Genomic DNA, 23,689 nt, shown 5'->3' on the forward strand with positions numbered 1-23,689 from the left:
GGAACTTTGAATATTCAAGTAAGCTCATCAGTTTTAGGCATCTGCTGAGAAATATATAACATTTTAATATATTCTGCACCTGTGAAAAAGTATACTGTTTGTGGTGCACTAACCACATCATGCAGATTTTTGTCCTATGGTATTGCTCACAGAAAACCAGAGGAGATAACATTTTGTTCATTCATCCAACTGATTGAAACAACTTTTAAATCCTCCTTATTACTTTTGTAATGCACATCACTGCGGGCTGTTCCACTCCATCCATACTTTAAGTATTCCTGTACATGGCTTTTAAGAGGATGTTGGATTGGAGATAAAGAATTACAGCCCAAATTAAGACAGGACTAGGCTATGAGTTATAAGAATACTGGGAACAAAGCAACATAAAGTTGCTGTCAGTAGCTTTTGGCCCCAAATTTGAATAGGACAATGAGCAGGAGAGCTGAAGTTTCCTTGTGCTCTAGTTTCTCCCTACTTCATTCACTGTGCAGATTTGTCTGGTCGTATTATTCAACCTCGTGTGTACAAAGCAGAAAAACTGAGCCACATTAAACCACTATTGAAAGGCAAGAGTCAAATATCACTGCAATACAATGACACTGTCAAGACCAGACTCCCTGAAATTGTTTGCTCATACAATAAGCAAAAACGTAGGCAGGAATGTAAGTACATCTTTAATTGAAAAATTAAAATCCTTAAAAAGTGGGAAATCTGTATATTTACCTGTCAAAAGAACGAAACTGTATAGATGATTCTCCTGCTGCATCTCCAATAACTCCTAAAAAGTTTGGCCCTATTAGTGTCATATCCACTTCAAGGCTATCTGCAGGTGTGTTCACCAGACTTCGTAGGATTTCCTTCACACTGACATTTTTGCCTTGGGACGCAGATGGTATAGAAGATGTAATCTTGCTTTCGGAATCACTTCCAATTTCATCTTTATTTTCCTGTGACTGTGACTTCTTCACCTCTGAGGAAAGGGTTGACAATAGTTCACTCATTGCATCTGGACCAGCACTGACAATCTCAGACCTTGCTCCATTCCTAGCTGCCAATTCCACAAGTGAACTTAAAACCTGGTCTTCTCCAATACCAGAGTCTCTTCGGATTGGTGCATGTGGGGCATCATCACTTGCCACTGGAACTGCTGTGGCTGATGAACCTTCTGCACATCAGCAGAGAGAAACAGATTTTAAAAACAAACTCAAACATGGCTATAATTTGCTGTATAACATGTATAATTGTGTATAATTTGCTACATAACACATTTTATCTGAATTGGAAATTAATTTTACAAGCAACATATTTTCTATTTAAAAGTTTTTTTCAAAAAATATATCAGAGACTGCCTGATCCAGCATTTTCTGCTTTTCAATTCAATGTGGTGACTGATTTCAATCACACATTCTAATCCCAGTTTCCAGCAGGCAAGCACTATAGAATGAGCGGTTAACATTCTTGTGGGTGATATTTGATACCAAGCTGAGCATCTGATCTCACATTCATGCCATTACAACCACCTACCCCAACTCTAAAATCAGCGAACCTCATTTCAGTTCAATTGCTGCTGAAACTCTTATTTATGTTTCCATTGCCTTGACTTGACTATTCCAATGTAATCCTGGTTGGCTACTCATATTCTACTTTTCTTAAAAATGAGATAATCCAAAACTCTGCTGTTCATGTATTACCTTGCTGCAAAGTGATGTTCCTCTATCACCCCATACTTGCTAACCTACGTGAATTCCATCATGGTCTGGCTCCTCCCTGTATCTTACATTTCCTCCTGCCTCTCAAGTTTCCAAGGTCTCTGCACTCATTTAATTTTACCTCTTTAGTACCCCTCCTCCACCCAATTTAATTGGCCCAATATTGTTGGTTATATCTTCAGCTGTCTGTCATGTAGCATGGGAATTCTAACAATATACTTCTCAGTTGCTTTCTTATTGGTGCCCAATATCTATTATTTGTAAAGTCTGGTTAAGAACAATTGGGTGATTTTGAGGGTCAATGAATGTTTTAATTTTTCTGTTGCAAATCCAGAATTAGGGAGGCTGATTTGGTTTGGACTGCTGTCCCTGTGTCATAACAACAGGTAACCCTTACTTAACGTAGATCTGTCAATGCTATTTCAGTTGGACTTTTTTTTGGAGGGGGAGAGGGAGGGGTAAGAGCAACAGGGCCCTTTTATGGATTTAAACTGGTATTTCCAATTTCACATTGTGTATTGCGTGACACCATATTGCCCATGTCAGAATCATCTAATGTCAAGAGTTAGAGCAACACTTGATCTTGATTTACTTGTCATCAGACACACACTTGTAGGTCAACGTGAAAGACCCAGGCTGAATTCCAGCTTTTATATTATTCCTGCTGGTTTTGGGCAGAAGCAGTACAGATAAACTCAATCTAGACCCAGAAATTAACATTGCTCAGGTCTCATTCAGAAGAATCAATGAGAATATCCCACGTGACATATACTAATCAGTTATTTTTACTATACTGACAACTAAACATTTCTAGAGCAGAATGAAAGGCCCAGTGATTGTAAAGCCCATAATTATGTAAATAATATTACAAACAAAGAAAATTACAGCATAGGAACAGGCCCTTCGGCCCTCCGGCCCTCCAAGCCTGCATTGATCGAGATCCTCTGTCTAAACCTGTCATCTATTTTCTGAGGATCTGTATCCCTTTGCTCCCTGCCCATCCATGTATCTGTCCAGATACATCTTAAAAGACACTATCGTGCCTGTGTCTACCACTTTCACTGGCAATGCGTTCCAGGCACCCACCACCCTCTGTGTAAAGAACTTTCCATGCAATCTCCCATAAACTTTCCTCCTCGCACTTTGAACTCATGACCCCGAGTAATTGTGTCCCCCACTCTGGGAAAAAGCTTCTTGCTATCCACCTTGTCTATACTCCTCATGATTTTGTAGACCTCTTATAAACGTTGATGTTAATTTGCATTGGTGAATCACGGAATAGCATTGGTTCAGGGCTGCAACCTCAGTAATAAATTGAATGTTGCTGTGTTCTCAATCCATGGTTAAATTTTTCAACTGTGTGAAATTTTATAATAGTCAGTGACTTATTTTATATTGCAATTCATTTCAGCTAGAAATGCACAGTGCTGCAGACATATAGTACAGTATTGTAACATCTACATTAGTTTTTCCGGGCTAGAAGATCTCCAGAGGAATGTCAGAGTCACACGGCATGGAAGCAGACCCATTGGCCCAAATCGTCCATGCCAACCAGGTTTCCCAAACTGAACTAATCCCATTTGCCAGCATTTGGCTCAAATCCCTCTAAACCTTTCCTATCCATGAACCTGTCCAAATATCTTCTAAATGTCATAAATTGCACTCATCTCTAACAGTTCCTCTAGCAGCTTGATTCATATACACACCACCCTCTATGTGAAAATCTAACTCTAGCTTTAGCATCAAATCCCAATTTGATTTCCCAGTTATTTCCTTTAAAGCAGCATTTCTCAGCAAGAGAAACACAATGCTTACTGAGGACACATTTCTTTCAATCTAGAAGTATACAACAAGCTATATTAATAAATCCAACCTGTGTATGATGTGATCCCATCTGTATTTTCAGTGCTTCTGACAGACTGACTGCGCGAGAGTTTTCTGTCCTTCTGAGGTTCTAGGATTTCCCTATATTTTGACACCATCAAAACAGAGATAAAATACACCACAGCCAAGGCTAGAAACTGGGCCTGCTTGCTGTCCTCCTATAGAATTAAAACAATTTAAATATAGTGCTGCTGTTCATGGATCAATTAAGTGTACAAAAGTTAAGAAAAATCAAATAGACAAATTAAAACAAATGTTTGAATCACAAAGTGCTTGATTCTAATGTTATTTGTTAAGTACCACACGTATCAAATGCCTGAATTCTACATCCATAGTTATAAACCTAATTATTGTAAAGAAGTTACCATGTAAACAATAATTGCTTTGGTAATTTCAATTCTTAAGGTACCTGATTTCCTTCTAAACTAGAAAAACAGTCTGCAGAGAATTTTTTCAACAAATTTAAATAGTAACATGAAAAACAAACAATATTTGCAAATGATTTTAAAAAATCAAATCCAATTCTTTACTGATGCTATTCACACAATTACATAATTATTTCTGTTCTTTTCTGTCACAGCCAACACTTAATACATGGAGGGATTCAGTTTCCTTTAGTTACTGTTGGACCATCTACTCTATAAGCAAAGTGGTACATCTGGCCAATGCTCCCAGTGCCCCTCGTCCCATCAGAATTTCTGGGATCAGTCCATTTTCATAATTCATGTCAGCTGCCTTTGTTACTAACAGTGATACTGATCAACAGTATTATAATCATTAAAAACAGAAAACTATTGATTCAGAAAACTCAAAATAAAAACAAATGCTAGAAAAAGTCAGCAATTCTGGCAGCAGCCAAAGAGTATGAAACACAGTTTCAAGTGGAGCACAATTGTGTGCCCAGGTCTGGAGGAGTCCAAAGAAATCTTACATTATTTTTTCCACCTAAAAGGCTGGGATCTCCATTGCAGCCAAGTACTATGCAAATTACTACAGTGGAAAAGTTCTGACATCCTTAACTAGCTATCAGCAATATACATACATTATTTATGCTCATCACTCGTAAGGACACAAACAAGGAACTTAAAATGTACCTTCAAATCTTGCATTTTCACACATCCATCAGTTTGGAGATGGGCAGACCTCACATGTTTCATAAATTTCCATGACAAAATGGAAAGCTTTAAGTCTAGCCCAATTTCTTACCCTTACCTGTTCCAACTGTAGTACTGAAACACCAGAAAAGCTACGTAAATTCAAAGACCTAAAACTTTGTTGTTCCAAAACGTTTTGAATACACTGACTAAACAGTTGCCCTCGACTCTAATTCCTCTCCTGATTAATAAATCACATCCCTAACTTCTTCACGTAACCTAAAATTTTCAAAATTGCACGGCAAAGTTAACAGCAAAGTTGATGAGTGCAAAAGATACCAATTCAGTAACAGCAGCATAGAAGTTATAAAGTTTGAGTTTATAAAATTCCCTCTCTTTCTCACCTCCATTTGTTACCTCCCTGAATATATTAAAAACCAAATGCATGAATTTGCCACAAAACTGAATTTACTTACCATCAGAGATAAAAATATAATCTGAAGCAACCTTCCCACCAATGGAAATGAAGGCACATCTAAATATTACTAGGTACGGACGTCAGGCTCTCTTCCTCAAAAGAAATTATAAAATTGCCTGGGGTTTTCACGCAATCATTTAAAGCTCTAGTGTTCAACTGTGGGTGGTCATGAAAAGTACTAAAGACCAAAAAGTTGAAAACAAACCACAAACTCAAACTCACAACATCTCTGAACACAACTGCTCGAAGTCGATTGATGTCCATATCTTGTAGCAATCGGTCAAGATCTCTTACTGGTGAAATACCACCTGTTGCAGCATCAATAGACCTCTAAAAGGAACAAACAACATGTTATGAACCATGCTCTGCCAGCAAAATCACAATGTTAATCGAAACTATTTTTCTCAAAGTTATTAATTTGTGCTGTGATTCATCTCAAAACATCCGTTTTCTGTGCTTTTATTTTCCGAAAATCAAATTTATCCTCAAATTGCAGGAACGTTGTCTTTTCACAAAAGACTGAAGTTGAATCCAAACAAATGGGTATCACAAGGTAGTAAAAAGAGAAAATGTTTAGCTTTACTTCAATAAGCATAAAATCAATAAAGTAAACATTTAGATGGCAACGATTTCAGTCAGTGTTTAGACACACCAGTATATCTTATTTTCCCATGATTCACTGTATGTTCTACTTCCTACCAGCTTACACCCAAAACATGAATTTTCAGGAGTATGAACTGGCTACAATCTGAAGACGAGGGAATCTGGCTGCCATTGTGCATGAAACAAAAACGTTTAGCATGCACATACAGAAAGTAACTAGGAAAGCTGATGGAATGTTATGCGTATAAGAATGGGAGCCATGGAAATATTGGACACACTATTGCCATCTTCCAAAATTCTGTAGATTCTCCAACACAACCAACGGATTTGAGGGTGACAAATGCAAGCCTGCTGTTTACAAAAAGGAAGAAAACACAATTACAGACCAGTCAGCCTCACATCAGGGGTAGGGAAAATGCTGGAGTCTATTCTAAAGGATGTGATAACAGGACACTTAGAAAATGCCAACAGGATTACACAAAATCAGCATGGATTTATGAAAAGGAAAGAGTACAGTCAAGGCAACAGAAGCTTTTTTTTTGAAAGAGCTTAACCAGTAAATTTGACGAGGGAGAACAAAGGATGTGGTGTTTTTAGATTTTAAGAAAATCTTTAATGGAGTCCTACTTGAGGGGTTAATGTGATCAGCCAACAATCATCTTAAACAGCAGAGCAGGTTTGAGGACCTGAATAGCCTGATCCTGCTACCTGACATATGATTTCTTTCCATGTACTTCTCAAGTAAATAGATCTTGTTCCGAGCCAGACACGCCATAAAAGAACAGCAAACTCTCAACCTAAGACCCTTGTGCATCTCCTAAACTAGAGTGTGGGGTGCTGGCTGAAAGCCAATAATCTTCAGCGGACCAGGAAATGATGCTGCTCGTATCATACGCCCAATGCAGTTTTACTGTTCATCATTTTTTCAACCATTTCAGAAATCTATGCAATTGATGCCTACTGATGGTGCATGCAATGCTATGCCATTGTATTTTGAAATTGTCTGCTGTGAAATTAACGTGTGAAAAAAATGTATCAACCACAATAGTTGTCTAGAAAATCAGTTAAAATAGAATTCTACCTTCCTGGGTCAGTATTCCGCATATAAATCTCACTTGCCTTGACTGTTAACTTTCCACTTCCAAGGAGGCTCTGCATTGTTTTTTGAGTTTTCACATTATCAGCACCAGATTTTGTTCGACATACTTGCTGACATTCCAAACAGTTTCTGACTGCAACAGCACACACTGCCATTGGAGGAAAGGAAAATAAAAAAGTCAAATTCTGGACAAATAAACAGGAAGATATTGTTATTTAGGTATAATGCTTAAATATATGGAGAGAAAATACTTTTTACATGAAAGAAAACAAGTGGAAACTGTAATACAGTAATAGCACACTGTAACTATCATTTAAGTCGAACAATGATCCCTGTAAAGGCAACGAGTAATTCATGACTGGCCTTCCGTTCACTTGCACTGTTTTTATTTGAATTCCTACAAGTTCTCATTCTCAATGTAGTCAGTTGTGACAGCCATTTAATCAAGTCTCCTTAATCATAGTGACAAACTATTTCCAGCTTCAAGCATTCCAAATCACGAGTGCATTCCCAACTTTTTTTTTGCTCATTCATGGGATGTGGGTGTCACTGGCAAGGCAAGCATTTGGAGGCCATCTCTAACTGCCCAGAGGATAATCAAAAGTCAACCACATTGCTGTGGGTCTCGAGTCACACATAGGTAAGGATGGTAGTTTTCTTCCCTAAAGGACATTAGTGACCTAGATGGGTTTTTCTGACTATCGACAGTGGTTTCATTGTCATCATTAGACCCTTCATTTCAGATGTTTATTGAATTCAAATTCCACCATCTGCCATGGTTGGGATTCAAACCCAGATTCAAATTCTGTACAATTTAATTCCCAAAGAAATCTCCACGTAATAGTCATATCTTAGATATGCAGAAAGCAGACACACCAGGTAGAATGACAAACATGAAGTGCTTAGGTAGCAATCTGGAAATTACAACGGAGCTTAAATATTCTGCTACAGGAGATGTATGATGAAACCAAAGCAATGTAGCAAAGTGATTATTCTTTCCAGAGGTTAAATTTCAGAGATTCAGTCATGTATATTTGGTCACCCTGAGCATCTAGACAATACTTCCTGAAACAGGGGGCAAATGTGTATTTTTCAAAAGGCAGGTTTGATGGTATGACAATCCCCATAGAGGCTGATAGCTTGTAAAACGAAATTCGAACTTCCAGTTAATTGCCACAAGACAGCTGAAAATATGGAATGTCAAGATTTATTACAACGTTTTTTACTGTAACAAATGACAGAAAAATAATACCAAATCAAACCTATTAAGGGGTAGTGTCACAAGTAACCATAAACGGGTAATTCATCCACCCAGAATCAGGCTAAAGCTATGTTCAGCTTCTGGATGACTTGCTTCCTTTTAATTTCCTAGTTAGGTAACTTCTAATCCTGAACTGCCTTATGTTAGATGAGTTACACAGTAGATCCCTTCTTCAAGCTTCAATTTAGGCAATTTTTCCCAGACTCCTTTACATTTTCCACAAACTCAGCCTCCAATCTGAGTACAAGCACGTTGTGTACGAATGATAAAGTCAGCATTTTCACCCCCTAGACACATCAGCCCACAAATTTGTCGGATTCTCTCCACCTTTCAGGTGGACAGTCATGCAAGACAAAACTGCAAAATACTATGAGAAATATTTCTGAGTTCATAAAGAAGCCTATCTCAATAACAGTTGCATCTACTCTTTTCCATGACAATGTGAAGCATGTTAGTTCTGTACCCAAGGAAAAATATTAATTAGTTATCTTTGATCCTGACTCCCCATCCTCTTCAAATTAAAGTAAGGAAGGTCACCACAGTCCCAGAGGATCACAGGTGTGCTCTCTCATTAGACAGAAACAACTAGTGGTGGGTTTAACCTGAGGGTTACCACGCGGCAGATGAAGGACGGGCTTGAGACCACAGGACCTTCATGATAACCTCAGCCAGTGTGGTAATGGAACCTGTGCTATTGGCATTGCAACACTGTAATGACAATTTGTTGTACCAGCAGACCCCTTCTTAGTATTTTACAAAATCAAGTCATTTTAATTGATCTGAATTGCTGTAATCATTACCTTACTTTGGAATAAAGATTTGAATTGCAAACCAGCTGGCCAGCCAACTGAGCTAACTGAAGTAAACAGCAAGGTTACAGTACCACTTGAGAACGATAACACTTTTCAGGACTTTGGGCAGAATCAAAAACTGGGGTCATTGTCTGCTAGTATAAATAACTTGCACCTTCCCTCCTGTTAAAAAAAATTGAGTTTCCTTTCTCTAGCCATCAAACCATTCAATCTTACTGTCATTTAGAAGCCAGGAGCAATTACATGAAGAACTTAATTTGTTCCAAATTCAAAGACACAGTCACAAAGATTTCAATCTCATAACTGTAACGATAGAAAAAATTTAAGTGTTTTGTGCTTTCATATTGGGTTGAGTTATGCCAGTTAATCCCATAAGCAATCTGTGCAGCTTAACATTATAAAAATTGTCTTACATTGGCTGAATCAATCTCAAATGGATGTAAAAATAGCATCCTTTTAACATTGCTATCTTTCACATATGTATAATGTGACTCTCTCTAAAGGAAAGGCAAATTAGTAGGAAGCACAGTTTGATTCAAATTTTTATCCCATAGAAAGGTAATGATTACAGTAATTTAGATCAATTAAAATGACTGGATTTTGTAAAATACTGAGAAGGGATCTACTAGCACAACAGATTGTTATAACTGTGTTACAATATGGAATAATAGGGTTGAATTTCCTGTCCAAGGTTCCACAGGAGAAGTTGAAATTTTCCTGGGCCACAGGCTGGAAGAAATGGGGACTCTGAACGACAAATTCCCAGATCTTCAGGATACTGGCACTGATGCTAGAGGCCTAACAAGTATACTGAAATACATTTAAGGAGAACTGCTGATTTACTGATTTAAATAACATATTTGGATTATGGCTGTAAGAAAATAACATGTCCTTTCAACTTTCCATTCATAAAAGATCACTGCAAGGAAGGCATGGAGCACCACCACGTGCTATATCAATTTTACGGTTCACCTGAATATCAATTCAGTATTGGTGGGCAAGGTTCATTGTTCTGGACTATTTTTAGTTTCCAATTATACTTTCAAGCAACTACTACAAACTTGAAAATAATTTTTAAAAAATCGTAACAAATAAAATGGTAGAATTACCAAACATGTACATCTCAACAACTATACACTCAAGACACTTCACGCCAACAAAATGCTTATAGAGAGAAAGCTACAGCACAGAAAAGACCCTCTGCTTAGTCAAGTCTGCAGCAGTCAAAAACAACCACCTAACTATTCTCATCCCATTTTCCTGTACTTGGCCCATAGCCTTATATGCTCTGGCATCACAAGCGCACTTCCGTATGCTTCTTAAAGAGTTTCTGCCTCTGGCGCCCTTACAGGCAGTGACTTCCAGATTCTCACCTCACTCAGGGTAAAAACACTTTTCCTCACATCCCCTCAAAACAGCCTGCCCCTTAACTTGAATCTATACCCTCTCTCATTGGTCACACCACCAAGGGGAAAGCTATCTTCCCTTTTCCCCTTCCACCTGTGCCTGTCATAATCCAAAGTACATTTGTCTGTATTTCTCCTGATTGTGCAAACAGTAGGCACTGTTGCCCTGCATGTTGGAAGGTAATCAAATGCTTTAAGTGATAGAGGTGGGTAACATAATGCATTTTAATGAGCAATGTTGTGCAATATCTAAAAGCAAGGAATGGATTAAACAGAGATAGTAGAAACTGCCGATGCTGGAGAATCTGAGATAACAAGATGTAGAGCTGGATGAACACAGCAGACCAAGCAGCATCACAGGAGCAGAAAGCTGACATTTCAGGTCTAGACACTTCTTCAGAAAATTTAGAAAATTCAGCTTTCCTGCTCCTCTGATGCTGCTTGGCCTGCTGCATGGATTAAACAGATCATTTTAGCACAGGAATTACATACTATTTGTGGCAGATTTAAACTTCCCAAATATTTAGGTTTGGAATACATGGATTCAAAATTCCATTCCAAATAAGTAAGTGAACAAATATCCTACAAATAATTGTAAAGGATTCAGACTAACTAATACAAGTTGAGTTAGTCCAGAACAGCATTTCTATTACAGCATCCATATAGTTATTCAAACTTGAACATATTTTAAGCCATGATCTAAAGTACTGACACAAACATGATTGCTCACAAGCCCTGTGGAAAATTACTTCTACATTTGTAATTATTATAAATAACCTCAACCACTGAAAGACCACAGCAAAATCCTAACTGTCCTTTTAATGAACTAAAAGAAAAATGAAGACTATAATCATATTTTACAACTCAGAAAAATGAAGTACAATATTTCAATGTTTTTCTTTTACATTCACTTCATGGGGACAGCAATAAATGAAAATAAATTCAAATTATAGTTATCTTAAGACATTTCATAAACTGATTTGCACATGAAATTTACACTTTATACAATTTGTTGTATATGACCTAATAAACAAACTGCTATGCAGTATTTCAGAATTGAGAGGAACCTTATCAATAAAAATGGTTCACAGAGAAAAGTAGCACAGAAATGCACAAAGTACAACAAGCTCACACTAAGTGTGGCTCAAAGCAAGCTAATCTGAAAATACGCAAGTGAAATTAACAGCCTCAGTTCCACCTTCACAGTTCAAAAATGTAATGAACAGAAATGCATGCACTATTATAAGTATGGTCAAATCAGAGCTCAAACACAAGTTTAGCTTTTCTACTCAATACCTTTTCTTTGTAAATGTATAAGCTAGCTAATCCGCTCATATGTCCTTCACTTTCAAATGGTCAATGCATATTAACACGCAGATCACTCCATCAGTGCATGCACTTCATTTGCTTTTTGCCCCGGGACATCTTTACCAGCTGCATCACTTGCTCCTCCTAGCAAATCATGAATTCTCTTTCTTTATCCAAAGACACTGCCAGGCCTTGGTTTTTCCTTTTACAATTTGCTGTTTCTGCCTTGAGGCAAACCTATTTTTTTTAATCCTAGTTGATGCAGGCCCTTTTATACCACTAATCTCAATTTTATTAACCAGTTATTCATGAGGTATTTCACCAAATGCGTTCTTAAACTCCATATGAGCAACATCTACTGCATTACCTCCACCAACCTTCCCTACTACAGCAAACTTTGTTTTAACAGGCACTCTCTATAAACCAGCAACACATATACACCTCAAATACCAGAAGTTTACTACTTTAACATTATATCTGTGATGTCCAAATAGTTAGTTGTGGGTGAGAGTGAGAGTGAGAAAGCTCCGTGCTGGTATGCTTTGTTTAAGGCAAAGCTGTATTATTGTTTAAGTGATTTATGCTGTAAATAAAGTATAACTGTAATGTGTATACGCTCCACATTACATTGCTATTACTTAGTGTGTTTTAAATTGATCATGTGGACCTCTTGACCGACCAGAATATTTGAGCAATCAGCACACTCCTGGACCTTTGGGTGCTAGTCAATAAAAAGTTTGCCATACTTCATTAAAACAATTCAATGAACAGTCAAGAACATCAGCCTTTTATAGATGTGCACCAGCTCTCTTTAATCAACACAAATTTAGCATATAGATCCATACAAGCCTATGCAACACAGAAAAAAATCATCCAAACATGTGCAAAAAGTGTCCAACCTCCACACTCATTTACAGTCTTGTTACACCTCTCCTCAGGGTACTCTCCTTGACTTAACACCTAGGGGAAAAAAAAAAGTGGGACACTCCAACAAAATTTGAACACTTTGCCATCCACCTGAAGATCCCCACGGACTTGGAGTTTCCTGCCAGTTTGAAATTCTTGCAATATTTGTCACTCTGAATAGCTACCTTTACCCACATTTCTTCTGTTGGTCTTTCAACAACATAAAATACTGCAGGTGCTGGAATGTTGAAGTAAAGGTTGTAACTACTGGAAATACTTAGTAGATCTGGCAGCATCTATTTAGAGATGAACAATGTTAACCCTTCATGTTGTTTCCTTTATGAGAACCCTTCCGTTTGTCCCCGGCCTCCACACGCTCTTGCTTAATTTCTTATTCTAGTACCCAGCAGTTTATCCAAGATCATCAAGAAATCTAATAAACTACATTATCAGAGGAGCAGGAAAGCTGACATTTTGGGTCGGGACCCTTCTTCAGAAAAACTGAAGGAGGGTCCCGATCCAAAACGTCAGCTTTCCTGCTCCTCTAATGCTGCCTGGCCTGCTGTGTTCCTCCAGCTCCACACCGTTATCACTGACTCCAGCATCGGCATTTCTTACGATTTCTAATAAACTACATTGTTTTTTTGATAACAAAGTGTGAAGCTGGATGAACACAGCAGACCAAGCAGCATCTCAGGAGCACAAAAGCTGATGTTTCAGGTCTCAACTCTTCATCTGTGTTCTTTATCACAACAAAACATTCAAGCAAATCTTTCCATTCATTACAATATTATCTATGCGCCTATTCTCAAGAATTGCAACATTTTTCAAAATTAATTATGAAATATTAGCAATACTGCCTCCACTATCCTTTCTAAAATCTGCAGAGGCACTCTATTTAAATCAAGGGTTTCAGCCAGAGTTAGATTAGTTCAACATTACCCCTCTTATCATTTTATCTACAGTAATATAATTTATTATCTTATCCTCTAATGTCACGCCCACCTAATGTGTCTCCCATGAAAATATTGAAGCAAAGTAATTACTTGCTATTTCTGCATTTCACTCTTACAGTCCTGGAATTAGAGACTACAACATGGAAACAGACCCTTTGGTCCAACTTGTCCATGCTGACCTAATATCCTAAATTGAGCCAGTCCCATTTGCCAGCACTTGGCCCATTTCCCTCTAAACCCTTCCTATTCATATATCCATCCAGGTGCCTTTTGAACAGTGTAATTGTATCAGCCTCCACAACTTCCTCTGGAAGTTCATTCCATACATGCGCCACTCTGACTGAAATAGTTGCCCTTTAGGTCCCTTTTAAAACTTTCCTCCTCACCCTAAAACTATGCCCTCTGGTTTTGGACTCCTCTACCCTGGGGAAAAGACCTTAGCTATTCATCCTATCCATGCCCCTCATAATTTTATAAAATTTTTAAGGTCAAACCTCAGGCTCTGATGCTCCAGGAAAAATAACCCCAGTCTTTCCCTATCGCTCAAACCTCCAACCCTGGCAATATCCTTCTAAATCTTTTCTCAACCTTTTCAAGTTTAGCAACATCTTTCCTAAAGCAGAGACACCAGAATTGCACACAGTATTCCAAAAGTGGCCTAACCAATGTCCAGTGCAGCTGCAACTTGACCTCCGACTCCTATACTCAATGCACTGACCAATAAAGGCAGGCATACCAAATGCCTTCTTCACTACTGTCTACCTACCACTCCACTTTGAAGGAACTATGAACCTGCACTCCAACGTCTCTTTGTTCAGCAGGACCTTACCATTAAGGTGTATAAGTCTGCCCTGACTTGCTTACCAAAATGTAGCACCTGTTTATCTAGATTAAATGCCACCTGCCACTCCTCAGCCCACTGGCCCATCTGATCAAGGTCACATTGTACTCTGAGGTAACCTTCTTCGCTGTCCACTGTAGGACTAGACTTGGTGTTTCCTGCAAACTTACTAACCATACCTCCTATATTCACTTCAAACCATTTACACAAATGACAAAAAGCAGTGGACCCAGCACCGATTTTTGTGTCACACCACTGGTCACAGACCTCCAGTTCAGAAAGCAATCCTCTACTATCACCCGCTATATCCTATTTTCGAGCCAGTTCTGTATCCAAATGGCTCGTTCTCCCTGTGCTCCATGTGATCTAAACTGGTTAACCAGTCCACCATGTGAAACTTTGTCGAACACCTTACTGAAGTCTATATAGACAATGACCACTGTTGTCTTCATCAATCCTTTTTTCACTTCAAGAAATTCAGGCTTATAAGACAATTTCCCACACAAAGCCATGCTGACTATCCCTAATCAGTCCTTGCCTTTCCAAACACATGTTAATCATGTCCCTCAGAAGCCCCTCCAACAACTTGCCCACCACTAATGTCAGACTCACTGGTCTATAGTTCCCTGGCTTTTCCTGACCACCTTTCTTAATTAATGGAAACACGTTAGCCAACCTCCAGTCTTCTGGCACCCAGCCTGTGGTTATCAATGCTGTAAATATTGCAGCTAAGAGCCCAGCAATCACTTCCGGAACTTCCCACAATGTTCTAGGATACAGCTAATCCAGTCAAGGATTTATCCACCTTAATGAGATCTAGTAACAACTCCTCTGTAATTTGGACACATTTCAAGACATCGCCATTTATTTCCCCAGTTATCTAGCTTCTAGATCAGTCTCCGCAGTGAGCATTGATGCAAAATACTCAATAAAAACTGAAAGACCTTCAGATGCTGTAAATCAGAAACAACAACTGAAATTGCTGGAAAAGCTCAGTAGGTCAGACAGCATCTATTAAGACAAATCAGAGCTAACATTTCTGGTTCTGAGGAAGGGTCATACAAAATGTTAACTCTAATTTCTCTTCACAGATGCTGCCAGACCTGCTGAGTTTTTCCAGTAACTTCTGTTTTTGATGTGAAATACTCATTTAGTATCTCATCCCTCTCCTGCAAAGTCACACAAGGGCAGCCTTTCTTAAGGGGCCGTATTCTCTCCCTACTTACTCTTTTGTCCTTAGTGTATTTGCAGAATCCCTTTGGATTCTCTTTAACCCTGTTTGCCAAAGCTATCTCATGTCCCCATTTTGTCCTCTTCATTTCCCTCTTAAGGATATTCCTACTGCCCTTATACTTCTACAGGAATCACTCAATCCCTGCTTTCGATACCTGACGTATGTCTTTTTCTTGACCAGAACCTCTATTACTCCAGTCATCTAACATTCCCTATACCTACCAGTCTTTCCATTCACCCTAACAGGAAGGTAGTGTCTCTGGACCCTCGTTATCTCATTTTTGAAGGCTTCCTACTTTCCAGCCCTCCCTTTACCTGCGAATACTCCCCCTCAGTCAACTTTGAAAATTCTTGCCCAATACCCCTGTCAAAATTGGCTCCCTCGAATTTAAAACTTTAACTTTTAGATCTGGTCTATCCTTTTCCATCACTTTTTGAAAAACTAACAGAATTATAATGACTGTCCCCAAAGTACTCCTCCATTTGCCTTATTTCCCATGAGGAGGTCAAGTCTTATACTTTCTCTAGTAGGTAACTTCACATATTAGAAAATTTTACAAAATCTTAAATTACTCTCCATTCAATCTCTGAACACCATGGCAGTCCCAATCTGTGTTTTGGAAAGTTAAAAGCCCCCTACCATTACCATCTTATTATTCTTACAGATAACAGATCTCCCTATAAATTTGATTCTCACTTTCCCACTTACTACTGGGGAATGTATAGTACAATCCCAATAAAGTGATCATCCTTTTCTTATTTCTCAATTCAACCCAAATAACATCACTGGATGTACTCTCTGGAATATGTTTCTTGAGTATGGCGTATTCTAAATTGTTTGCAAATTTTGTTCTCTATTTTATTTTCCCAGTTCCCATCCTCACGTGAAAAGTTGGCTTTTTTCCAATCTATTAATTTGGTCTTGTCATGTTTTGTCCTTCACAATTATCAGCATTAAGCGTATATCACAGTTGCTATCATTTAAACAGACTTCTACTCCTCTTAACTCTTTAGGAAATCCAATCTATAAACTGAGTTCTTCATTCAATTTGCAATAAAATCACAGATCTTGACATCATGGCTCGGGATCGTATTCCAACTTCTTAGCATCAATTTTCTGAATCATATTAAGAAATATGTGAATTTATCCTTTTGACACTTCTGAATCCTGACGGGAAGTGCACAGTATTTGCAGAATATTTTAGTGACTTGAAAATCCTCAATTGTACGCATTTGACTTGCTCATTGCTAAAAATCATAATGGTTGGAATTAATCTATTTTGAAGGGTCTAGGCCCGAAACGTCAGCTTTTGTGCTCCTGAGATGCTGCTGGGCCTGCTGTGTTCATCCAGCCTCACATTTTATTGTCTTGGATTCTCCAGCATCTGCAGTTCCCATTATCACTCACCAAAATAAATGCAACTTTCACCTTTTGAATGGTCTACAATATCCATTACAAGGAACTGTTTTTCTATTTATCTTTTATTGTACTTACCCTTTTATAAAGCCATGCCACATAGAAACTAAATACAAACATGCTGCAACAATATTTTCTAAAGCAGCACATTTAAAGCATAAAACACCCCATCCATCTATATTGTATACTCACCTAAACGGAGACACTGCCTTAATACTCCTCCACTAGACATGTTCTTTTCAGCCTCAATTTCAGTGAAGCTAAGTGAGCTGGCAAAAATCAGCACATCAACAAGACCGATCAGCCTCTGAAGAAAAGTCACAGAGGTTTCAAATGACAGTCCTTGTGTTGGTTCAATGCTCTCCAATTCATGCTGTGGAAAATATTATTAAAACAATCACAAATGACAAATCTGTTTTAAATCCATTACAGTCCCAATTAGTCAACATCATTATTCAAACAGAAGTTTCATTCACTATAAACTAAAATAGTTTATATAAATAGTAGTTAAGCACACACTCTATCTAAAACATCAGTATTCTATAACGTTACACATTTCCTCAGTATAACAGGTGCTCTCCAATGCAGAGACTGAAACTATGTTTTGTCTGGGGAAAGAACTTCTGAAAGCAAAGGTACTTAGGCAAAGATAGGGTTGAGATGTGTTGATGATCAATATATTTGAACAGTGACAATTATACAACACAAATCTAATTCTACATTCTCAGCATCTGCTTATGATACAGAAGTCTGACTTAGAAGTATAATACTGAGAAAGCAAATTGGGGTCCTTGCATTAGAGTTAAAATCTGCCATGATGTCAGAATCAAGATCAAACTTGTAAATGAATCTTGAATCTGGACACATAATTGAGGGGAAAAACATGAAGCATTTCTACCTTACTAAAGCTGACCAAAAAATTTACTGAGGCAAAACTTCAACACTACTGTCAAAATAACTGAAAAGGACATCTGAAGCAGAGAGACAGAATATTTGATGCATAAAATTCAGCAACTGACCTCTAACCATAATGGTTCACCTCAAGTACAGTACAACAGTTAAAGTGATTTCATGGACAATGTTCACAATATTGTGACATTAATACAGAAAAGTATTTAAAAAGGAAGTTGGAATATTTTTCTGTCACACAGTGGAGTGTACCAAAATATGTCATTGTGTGGTCAATGCAAGAAAAAAGATCATGCAAAATTATTCTTTATTTCCTTTACTTGCATAGCATTCTACCATAGGAAGTAGTAACAGGCAGTTGTTAATACAGAGCAATATATTAATTAGAGTTATTCCCATAACATTTAAGTATTAAAAATCTGCCACACTGTTCCAAATGAATAGCCTACCATTTGTTAGATGTGGATTTAATTTTCCCTATCCATTACACACAATTCAAATTAAAAGAACAGAAAATCCTGGAAGTGACTACAATGATGAAGATTTATTAAATTGATACAATTTATAAAAAAAGTATAAATGATGACTTATGTTACAAAACACAGTCAAGAGAAAAATAGGGTTAGAGTTTTACAGGTAAACCAGTAATTGTTTCAGGAGTTACGTACATACACTTCTTTCCAAAATTTTATTTACCTTAAAAAAAAGCACTTTCTATTGAAAGAACTCATTAGAATGTATTCCATTAGATCACTCTTTCGGATACTGTTATATTTGTGATCATTCAAATGGCACAAAATCCCAATTATGCCAAAGTCATCAACTTAACCAGCAAAATAGCAAATCTCACAGAACTGTTGAATGTTGGGACCCCTTAAGATCTTATATTTTCTTAGTATTTACTGTGTTGTATGAGATGTTATTTAAAAGATTTTGCAGTAGTACTTAACTTTTCAAAATTCTACATGTGCAAAGAAACAGAAGATTTACAAAAAAACAAAGTCAATAATGTCCTTTGAACCAGCATCAACAATTTGCCAAACACACCCTGTTATCAGCGTGCTGTCTTTGAAAATGAGAAGCATTTGTTCTTGGAAAGAAGCTAACCTTCAGATAAAGGCAGCAAGGAGATGGCATGAGTGGCTGTCCCATGGCCACTGACCTAAAGGGTTCAGACAAATGGCTGGCACAGAGTAAGTTAGGCCACACACAAAGTCATAGAGCAAAGTGCAAGCTATCATTTGACATTGAGATCTCCCTGTGAAACATCACATGACTATGGTTCAACCTGTGAACAGGCGAAGTTGATGCAGCACGTGGAAAACCATGGCATGAAACAAAATGCAGACATTGGAAAGGAGAAGCAGATTCTGCCATTAGTTTGTCCACCATTATGAAGCATTATGGAACAGATTACCCAACAGACACATTCTGCCAAGGGAGAAGGTAAGAATGGCTGACCATCTAGACATTGAAAAGGCTCTACTAATGCAGTTAAGGCACATTCCCATCTTCAGTTCAATCCTGCAGGAAAGGGCAACCATCTTGGCAAAATGACTGGGCCACATCAAAGTCACCTGCAGCAAAAGGTTGACTGGAAAAGTGGAAGATGAGGCATAGCATCATCTTCTGCATAGTGACTGGTTAAGATTCCATACTGCAGCAGCAATGAGAGACTCTGGGCCTCCAATAAGATCTCATCCATGTCATGAATGTGTATGTACCAGGAAATATTTTAAATCTGATGAAACTGGATTTTTGTACTATCTTTTGCCTGATTTGTCTTTGATGCTTGAATGTGAAACATGAGATGGGAGATGGCAGACAGCATACCAAGGAACATGTTGCTGCTACGATCTATGCTGCTAAGGATGGCACTAAAAACTTCCTGAAAAAGCCCAAGAAGCCATGCAGTTCGAGTCTAACAAAACCATGCAGAAAACCTCCAGTATTTTGAGGTGTGGGTCAGGAAAAGGCATAAAATGCAACAATGAAAGAAAAGGAAGATTGCCCCACAGATCACAACATTGCTAGTCGGAAAGGTGCGAAACCTCCGTTCTTGCATCGCAACACCAGTGACAAGCTCCAATCAATGGATCAGGTGTGATGAAGAACATAAAACTAACAATCAAGATCCTCAGTAAGTACCATCCAATTATAGTAAAGGCCACGTTCATGATGAAAAAGGAGTGGATGGTGATAACAGAAATCAGTTGCAAATTGCTTTCACCATATTGGGCTCAAAACAGGTTACATCTGCACAAAAGGATAAGAATAAGGAGGAGCAGAATGGGGCCAAACAACCCAATGACACAGTGCTTGTCACTCAGCCTTGAGAGGCCAGGATGAGAATTCCAGCAGAAACAACAGCGGAAACTTAAACAGAGATGGACAAAATAGTATTCTTTGGAACTGATAATTGTTCCCATCGCAGATGCAGTATGTTCTTCAGCTGAGTAGGCCAATGACCCAGAAGAACCAATGAAGGCACATCCACAAGCCTGCCAATTTCCTAGTCAATACATTCATGAGGGAACAGGCCTCCAGGGTTATTCTAAAATCTGATTTAACATAAATTTAAGAGGAGGTTCTATTGGGATTTGACTCAAGATTTTGCTGCAACACATTAACTATCAATGCTAAATTATTCCATTAAATCAAAATTAATCAAAGACGAAACCTCTTCCAGAATTAGTTCCATTTCACCATGAGGTAGAAACCTACAAACCATAATAAGTAGTTTAGAAATGTGTAAGACTAAATCAACTGGAATTTTCTAGCCTGTTCTAGAAATGCACTATTTATTTATCAACAGGAATACAGTACATGTTCTTCGCAGCTATCTTAAACAAGCTTTGACTACTGCATCTTCTACCAAACACTCAAATACATTAAATAATTTTACCATTGATGCTACAGGTTGGAATTTTTCTGATCACCAGTTTATATAGTAACTTCATAATTTACTCTCAAATTAGCTGAAAAATAGGCACATGCAGACAGGTTCAAGCAAAAATGCAGCAAAATCAATTGGTGCTTTAGAAAAATTAAAAAGTAGTTGAGCAAGTTTTTGGAAAAACCTAAAATATGAGTGTTTCTTTCTAAAAATGGAATAGATATGTATGCATGGAGAAAGCAAATATATTATACATATTTTCTTTTTTATGTTACTCTTCTTACAACGTTACAAAATATATGACAAACATGATTTTTGCAAAATAATATTTTGCTGATAATCTCTATTAGGATCAGTCATACTCGACCAAGCTTGAATCACTTACGCAAAGCAAATAAAAAGACGGTAGTTCAATTTTCCATCTTCATAAGCACAAGACAAATCTCTTTCTCAACTAAATACGTTTGGCCTATTATTTCATACTCACTGTGGTAGATGTAGCTGCAGATAGAAGTGGGAGAATCCCACCACAGGCCATTATGATGTTATCTACCACTTGAGAGACAAGGTGAATGGTGTTGTGGACAAAGATGACATTTTCACTGCTGTTAACAAAATCCATCACTGTCTTTGTGTTATGGCTGCTCAAAAGGGGGATAAAAAAGCAAACAGCTGTTGGTATCAACATTCTCTAATTTATTTGCACGTGTAGCTGACTGTTTATCAAACTGAAGCCTCTAACAAAGTTAATCAAATACAGTTTTTCTTTAAGGACCTTAAAGCATAAGGGGACTTTTCAATGTTGAAGCAAGGTACAATCAATATGCTATCCAAAAAGCTCAACAGTGCTAAACAGCATGAGATTTAACGCATCAAGATACAATGACAACACAGAACTAACCTTCTCCACATCTGCACATCTGTTTCTATGGAAAATAGCAAGTCATTGAGCAAGCGTTGATGCATGGGAGACCATTTAAATTCTGGAATACGAAACATGGTGGCACGTGCGGAAGGATTGGACCCCCTTCTTTGTTCATCAGGTACATGGCTTTGCTCATTGGTAAGTTCCGATTGTGATAACTAGGTAAACAGCAGATCAGACAGTGTAAAATGTAAATAAAATCATAGAATCATAGAATCCCTACAGTGTGGAAACAGGTCATTTGGCCCAACAAGTCCACACAGACACTCAGACCATTCCACCCAGCCCTCTCCCTTTAACTCACCTAATTTACACATCTCTGAACACTCTGGGCAATTTAGTATGGCCAATCCACCTAGCCTGCATATCTTTAGATTGTGGGAGAAAACCAGAGCACTTGGAGGAAACCCACGCAGACACAGGGAGAACGTGCAAACTCCACACAGACAGTCGCCCAAGGGTAGCACTGAAGCCAGGTCCCTGGTGCTGCGAGGCAGCAGTGCTAACCATTGAGCCACTGAGCCGCCCTGTGTTGTTCAAGTTTTTTTTCTAAAAAAGGTAGATAAAGAAATGCAAACATGTGAGCATTTGAGTATTCAGGTATTGGGGTGATTTGTGCATTTAATTTTACAAACTGATTAACATTAAATTTCAAGAATTTCAAGTTGGATTTTCAAACTCAAATGGCAAAGCAATAGGATTTTTTTTGAAAATAACATTTATTCATTTGCAAGTATTATGCCCCTTCTTAGAATACAAAACATTCCTGCTCATCTCTATGAGTGCTGTTGTTTGACAAAGACCTTTACCTTGTAAAGGCTGTGCACTCAACTCTCTCTCTTTTTCTGGTATCCTTCCCTTAATAGTTTCCTGTGCCCAATTTCTACTACTACTACTACTACTACTACTACCACCACAATCCTGGCAATGTGGAAAGAGGTCATTCAGTCTATCATCTGCACCTACCCTCCAAACAGCATCCCAGCTCGGCCCTCACCCTATTCCATAATCCTGCATTTACCAAAGCTATTCCACGCAGCCAATCCACCTAACCTCCCACTGCGGACTTGCAATCCATCTACATTTTCACTCCTTAAACTAAGATGCGTCGTGGGCTTTTCACTTCTTTCAGCAGAGACTCAAACACATCTACCAGTAATGCCCTCTGTCTGTCTGTCTGAGCTTGCAATATTGTATAATTACTGTCCTGACTCTGCTCACTCTCTTCAAATAAAAAGTATCACAATGGAATCTGTATGGATAGATCCTTCAAAGTATTTCTTCCTTTGAGACGCATGGCTGCAGTCTTATTCAAGCCTTTCCCCACACCTCTACTTTCAGTACAGTGACGACTGAATAAGTTCCAATTATTGCTCTTGCCCCAAACTTGAAATTTTACATCTCTGCTTCTAATTTCCAACTTTCTCTCAGTATAAAAAGATCTACCTCTAATTTCCACCCCTTCTTGACCTTGTCTCTTTCCTATTTTAGCGGTAATACAGAGTAATATGTTTACTAGTGTTATTCCCAAATTCATTCAAACATTAGAGGCATAAAGCCACAATGCTGTACCAAATCAATGTCCTACCATTTGTTAGATTTGGATTTAGTTCTCCCAGACTCTGGGAGATGTGGAAAAAAATGATCAAACAAGGGGTTCTGGAAGTAATTACAATTATGCAATTCATTAGAAAAAAAAGTATAAATTACAACCTATGTTACAAAATGTTGTTAAGAAGAAGAATAGTATTAGATTTGACAGAAATATCAGCAATTCTGTCAGGAGATACTTACATATAGTTTTTTTTTCTCGAATTTTCTTTAAGTTCTACAGATACCTTGAGCCAAACATTAATACGTTCTATTGCAAACATCCACGTTTGAAGCATAGGCTGTCAGTCAATATCTACTATTATTGGATAATTACTGCAGAAAGCAACAACACAGTAGAA

At 38.0% G+C, this 23,689-nt stretch overlaps 1 protein-coding gene across 2 annotated transcripts in view; it reads right to left on the bottom strand.

Annotated features, from left to right (window-relative positions):
- Nucleotides 1-23,689, bottom strand: part of lrba (LPS-responsive vesicle trafficking, beach and anchor containing) — an 856,602-nt gene that overhangs the window by 666,117 nt on the left and 166,796 nt on the right. The window contains exons 23-29 of one of the 2 annotated variants that reach the window (XM_048526975.2): nucleotides 21,714-21,895; nucleotides 21,300-21,453; nucleotides 17,200-17,380; nucleotides 6,888-7,015; nucleotides 5,388-5,495; nucleotides 3,583-3,751; nucleotides 724-970 (exon numbers count right to left, since the gene is read on the bottom strand). In XM_048526975.2, coding sequence (XP_048382932.1) covers nucleotides 724-970; nucleotides 3,583-3,751; nucleotides 5,388-5,495; nucleotides 6,888-7,015; nucleotides 17,200-17,380; nucleotides 21,300-21,453; nucleotides 21,714-21,895 — 1,169 coding nt within the window. Of the gene's footprint in view, nucleotides 1-723; nucleotides 1,166-3,582; nucleotides 3,752-5,387; nucleotides 5,496-6,887; nucleotides 7,016-17,199; nucleotides 17,381-21,299; nucleotides 21,454-21,713; nucleotides 21,896-23,689 lie in introns of both variants that reach the window. The other variant, XM_048526966.2, reaches the window with a different exon arrangement.

Source organism: Stegostoma tigrinum, chromosome 1 (assembly GCF_030684315.1).
Source record: "Stegostoma tigrinum isolate sSteTig4 chromosome 1, sSteTig4.hap1, whole genome shotgun sequence".
In the NCBI taxonomy this organism is placed as follows: domain Eukaryota; kingdom Metazoa; phylum Chordata; class Chondrichthyes; order Orectolobiformes; family Stegostomatidae; genus Stegostoma; species Stegostoma tigrinum.